The 5,952-nt window shown below is 46.9% G+C and overlaps 1 protein-coding gene across 1 annotated transcript; it reads right to left on the reverse strand.

Annotated features, from left to right (window-relative positions):
• Positions 1 to 4,161: 4,161 nt before the first annotated feature.
• On the reverse strand, positions 4,162 to 5,097 carry LOC103058200 (olfactory receptor 5V1-like). The gene has a single exon (XM_007443311.2). It carries the CDS (start codon positions 5,095 to 5,097, stop codon positions 4,162 to 4,164), a length of 936 nt encoding a protein of 311 aa, XP_007443373.2.
• Positions 5,098 to 5,952: the final 855 nt, after the last annotated feature.

A 5,952-nucleotide genomic window follows, 5' to 3' on the forward strand; every position in this document is an offset into this window, starting at 1 on the left:
CAAGTATAGGAAGGATAGAAAGGGCGGGGTGGTCAGCGATTGCAAATTGTGGTTTATTGTGAGTCTCAGGCAGGGGAAGGTCCCCTTAATGGAGATTCCTGAGTGGAATCAGGTCTTCAGGCATTCCTGGTCCCTCACCACTTCCCTCTCCCTCCCAGTGGTAGATCTCTCCTTACAATGCCTCCCTCCAATGACTCTTGATGGGCCACAAAGCAACTTACCTTTGCTGGTTATCCCACCTGCAGAAGACCAGCTGTGGCTGAAGCAGAATCAGGCTCTCCCAAAGTTCTCCCACAGTCGGGGTTTAGATGCAGTGAGAACGGAGGTGGCTCAGCCAAAGGTCTGCCAACAGGGCAGGAAGGGAGATCCCGGGGAGCTCATTCTCACAACGAGGGCAAGTCTCCCAGTTGCCTGCATTATCCATGGCAGGTGGTGCTCGTGGGGAAAGATGTGCCTTGGCGTGTGGGCCCTGAGAATATCCCTGCCCTGGATTCTGCAGGGAGTAAAGCTGGGAGGGCAGGTAGCAGGGACCCTCTGGGGCAAAAGGCTCTCATCTGGGACTTGTTAACTGGCACAGGGTTCATTGAATTGTGTCAGGGGTGGGGGGGGGGGGCGGTGAGGAGGAAGGAAGAGGGCAAAGCAGACTAGTTTTGTTCTACATCTGAAGCATAACTGGGCAGGAAGAGCAATCAGAGTCCTTTGGTTTTGAGTTTCTGTTTTTAAGCGATGCTCTACAAACGGATCCAAGAGCATTTTTCTGACCTGCATTTCTGGGGCTGCATTCACACAGCACCGTCAAGCCTTAGCCCATTTTGGGGTGCGCAGAACTCCCTCGGCCACAGCAAAAACGCCCCAGTGAAAGCCAGGGGTCCCTTGCAGATGAGGACCAGCAGCAGCTCGGCTGTCAACCGTCCTTGCGAAGGCCCTGAGCAAACGCCGCCCGTGGGTTCGAGAGATAAGAGCCTGGCCTGAGACCGTCCCCTCAATACCTTGTACCAAATTTCTGCATGCTTTGCCAACAGTCAGCAAAGAGCCACTGCTTCTCTCGGACACATTACAGAATTTGGGATTAGGCCACCTTCCTCGTGGGACTCTTAGGCAGGGCTTCCTTATCATCCTGAAGCGAGCAGCGCCAGAAATGAGCCATCCTCTTGGCTGCCTGTCTGGCTAACGAGTTGCTCCAAATGTCTGTTCGTTTGTGCATGAGGTTTATGTCACCTAGTCTCTAGGCAGATTGCAGAGGTTAAAAACAGAATAGAAATCAGAACAAGAATGGAAAACCAAAAATTATCATGAGGTAGACGTTGAGAAGGTTTTGGAAAAGGAGTGGGTTAAGGTCTTATGGGACTTTAAGATCCAGACAGACAGGACCCTTGTTCAGAGCATGCCTGATAGAGCAGTGATTGAAAAGAAGAAATTGATGTCGCTCTACCCGGTGATGCTAGGTTGACGAAAAGCAATCCGAAAAAATGATGAAATACCGGACTTGCAGATTGAAGCTGAACACTTACAGAAAAAGAAATCTGCGGTTATACCAATTGTGATCAGAGCCCTTGGAGCAATACTTAAAGGACTCTGTTGAAATTTGGAAATTTTGAATTTATCAGACCCGAACACCCTAATTTTACAAAAAAAAAAAAAAACCCTACCCTGCTTAGAACTGCCTACATCCTCAGATACTACCTTAATAATTCTTAGTGCCTTGGTTAGGGCTTGAATTATTAAGTTTTCACTAGTCTTTGACTGTGAATTGAATTGTAGATTACCCAAATAATAATATAATAATAAATGATGTTAAAGGTATCGTCACTAGACCGAAGCTGTTCCAAGCAAAGCTGCCTTTTGCAATTGACTGATGGCGATTTTGTCCATGCCGGTAGTCTTCAAGGGGTGCTCCAGATGTTTTGGGATGGCACCCAGGGTGTCTATTACTGTTGGGACTCTCTCTGCTTTCTTCTGCCACAGTCGTTCTGCTTCTCTTTGCAGGTCTTTATATGTTGTGATTTCCTCCAGGTCTTTCTCTTCTCCTCTGCCGTCTCCAGGTATCGCGGTGTCCACTGTCCAGACTTTTTTGTCTTTCTTGTCAACAACTGTTACGTCTGGGGTGTTGTGTGGCAGGTGCTGGTCTGTTTGGATTCGAAAGTCCCAGAGCCCTTCAGCGTCTTCGTTTTCTATGACTTTGACTGTTTTGCGGTCCCACCAGTCCTTGCTTGCAGGCAAACGGCATTTCTTGCAGATATTCCAGTGCACCACTGTGGCTACTTTGTCATGCCATTGTTTGTAGCTAACACCATCAAACAACAACATCTGCCTATCCAGGCCCCTGGGAAGGACTCGATAGGTGGATAAAAATGCCAAATCCAGTCTAAATATCTGGCTGACTGTGTGATGAACCATTTATTAAACTGGTATGCCACCCTTCTCTCAGTGACTCTGGGCGGCTCACAACAATCAAAGAAAGAAATTACAATAAAATCAATAAAATATAAAAATATAAAAATAAAAGATGGCAAGCACAATCATCTCGTGTGTTCTTTTTCCTCTTCTCTGGAGTAAACAATTCCTCTCTGCCTCACCCTCCCCTCCCACACCGAGAAAATGGCTTCCAGGAAACAATCTCTGTGGTGGCAACGGCTGCTCTACTATCCTCGGGTTCACACAGACAGAAGCTCTTGTTCTGGGGCACCAGTTTCCCAACATGGAGCATGACATCCTTTCTACATCTTCTGGAGGCTTCCTGAGACCGACTTAGCCTTGCCCAGCCTTGCCCCTGTCCTCTCCACTAACCTTCAGTGCCAACCAGTCCACCCCACCCTGTATTCCCCAGATTCTCCAGACCTTGAGGACTTGCCCACCTGCTAGCCAGCCCCCTAAACTCTTCCACAGGATGCTGATGTAGACTCCAGTCCATGGACCAAGCCAGGCCCAGTTTTTAGTTAAGAAAGACAGATTTACAAGTCTGCCTACCTTCACCATCTCCAACATAACTGCCAGTAACTTTGATAAATGTTCAATGTTAGTTGGAAATTTCCTGCTAAAAATGGTTTAAGACTGTTTCCTGCCCAAGTTTCCAAAATTAACATATTTATTCGTTGGTACTTGATGGCCTTGGAAATAAGCAGCTGCTTCTTCTTAATCTAACAGCCATCTTTGGATTGAGAAATGCTGGCTCTGGGGTTAACTCTTATCTGCAGAGTAGGTTGAGAAATGGACACTCAGGGAGTTTAATTAGATGTTGTTCTTGCGTTGACTTCAAGTGGGACCTTAAGCAAACCAAAAGATGCTGAGTTCACACTGTCAGATTCAGCGCAGCACGGCCAAACAGCGGCACTGTTTCAGGTTCACCGTCGCTAGTCAGTTTCACCGCGTCAGGCATACGGCCGGGAAGGGTAAACAGGCAACCGCAAGTCAGTTGCCAACAGGTGGTGGCAATTAACCCGGGGTGAGAACAAAGGGGAAACAGGTACCTTGTGACACAGCCGGCTTCCCCAAACGCCCCAGGCAACGGCAACCATAATACTCAAGGAACTCGGCAATCCAGCAACGATCAACCACCAATTAAAAACTCTGGTTTTTCCTGCAGAAGAAAAGCTCCACGAGCACAGCGATTATGAGACAAAGGAGCAGGCTGAATCTGCCATTAGAAGAAGGGATGGGGAGCTCAACAATGGAAGGGCGACCCAAGTATGGGCAGGGGCGGAAGCCAGGTGTACTGCGGGGTCAAGGGGGGAAACCCCATATAAAGACTGTAAGGAATGTGCCAAGCCAATCCTGGCTTTGGCTGTAACCATTATGCATTACACCCGAGTAAAGTAACTTTCATCTGAGCCTGTGTCTCACAAGGTTTTTATTCAGTGTTGAATATGGCGATCCTTACACACACAGCTCATTAACCACAAAAAAACTAACCAAACACTAATCAGAGTAGGTATTGGTGGGAATGTTTCTATTAGGATATAATTCATAGCCCATTTCTCTATGTAAAAAGGTTTGAGGAAGGCAGTCAACCTGGTGATCACTGATAGTGTCAACCAACCAAATATGGAGCATCTCTCATGGGTTCTGGTAAAGCTTCACCAGGGAGCTTCACCAGAAAGAGCAAGATTGAGTATCTGAGTGCCAGGAAGGGTTTCAAACTTGTCCCAAAGACTGAGAAGAATCCTATATTCTCCTGTGGGTGTCCAAGACCTTCTGCAGAGCCCTCCTTACCTCCTGGTTACGGAGACTGTAAATCAAGGGATTCATCATGGGGATGACAATGCAATACATTGTGGAAATCAAGGTGTCAGTCTCCAAAGAATAGCCAGCAGTTGGTTGATAATAATTAATCGATCCATTACCAAAGAAAAGGATGACCACCAGCATGTGAGAAGAGCAGGTGGAAAAAGCTTTCTGCCTGCCTGAGTTGGAGCGGATCTGCAGGATGGACACAAGGATGTAGATGTATGAGATGGCAACAAAAAGGAAAGGGGCGAGGCCCACAAAAAATGTGGCTGTGTGGATTGCTATCTCACTGGCAAATTTGTCACCACAGGCAATTTTCAGCAGCGGTGGGAGATCACAAAAGATGTGATGGATCTGATTGTCTCCACAGAAACGCAACCTGGAGGCCAAGGCAGCATGGATGGCTGAATCCACAAAGCCCCAGATCCAGATGATAATGGCTGCTTGCACACAAATACGTGGACTCATGAGGTGTGAATAGCGCAAAGGCTGACAGATAGCAGCATAGCGGTCGTACGCCATGATGGCCAGAAACCAGCATTCTGAGCCAGAACAAGTCATCAGGAAGAACATCTGGGCAAGACAGTGGTTGTAAGAAATGGTGTGTCTTTGGAGAAGGAGGTTTGCTAGGATCCTGGGGACCGTAACTGATGAGTAGCAAATGTCCAAGAAGGATAAGTTGCAGAGGAAAAAATACATGGGACTGTGAAGGTGAGAATCCACCACAATGAGGGTTATGATCGTGATGTTGCCCAGAATGGTGACCAAATAGAGGGTGAGGAACACCCCAATGAGGTAGACCTGGCCATGCATGATGTTGGAGAAGCCCAGAAAAACAAACTCCCTAACAAGAGTCTGGTTCCTGAAATCCATGGGAGTGTAGCGATTGCGTGTAGCAAATATGGTCAAGGAGAGCAAAAGGGTCACCAAATGAGACTTTTATTACCTCCACCCATAGACTTTGCTTCTTCAGATCTTGTAGTGGATTAAACAGTCTGCACATCCAATTGTTGCACTTACTAGAGGTTCACAGAGCAGCTAATGTTTTACTTTTGTAAGTTGAAGTCTTTCCATCCTCAGAGAACCTGTTGTTTCTCAGATTCCATACCTCTTTCAACTGGGTCCAACTAATGGCAAACTCAAAGACTGTTTTGTCTTTTTTGCAACTTTGGAAATGATCCTCCTGCTGATTAAACCCCAGCAGTCAAAGCAGTGTGACCTAGCAGGGAAAAAAGATGGGGGGGGGGAGAATAAAACCACATCATTATCATTTGTTAGGAACCATGGTGTTAGATCTACCTCACTGTCCCACCAAGGAAGAAGAAACTCTGGAAAACTGTGCAGCTGAAATCCCCATTGTCAGTTCTGCAGGATCCCTGGAGCAGTGCCCAACTCCCTTCAGATGGCTGGGTCTTAGTGGTTGGTATGAACATCTGGAGAGTCCACAGGTAGGTCTTAAGTCATGAGAACAAAGGATACATCGTCTTCAATCAATTTGACCTGACCTGGTGCCCCATATTGCTTTCCAGGTACCTTTGGGTTCAAGGCTATAGGCTGCTCACCATTTCAGTGTTCCTCTTCTCTTTGTTCCCTACTGAGTAGTATAGTGAGGTTGGATGGCTCAGTGAATGGAATCAATGCATACATTTATATCTGCTACATTTACTGTGTTTGGGAAAAGAAGTCAGTCCTGAGGAAAATATTTCCATTAGATCGTGAGGCATCAGA

Source organism: Python bivittatus, unplaced genomic scaffold (genome assembly GCF_059951505.1).
Source record: "Python bivittatus isolate LINGU-HERP-01145 unplaced genomic scaffold, Pbiv_v1 ctg000730_np1212, whole genome shotgun sequence".
NCBI classification, from domain to species: domain Eukaryota; kingdom Metazoa; phylum Chordata; class Lepidosauria; order Squamata; family Pythonidae; genus Python; species Python bivittatus.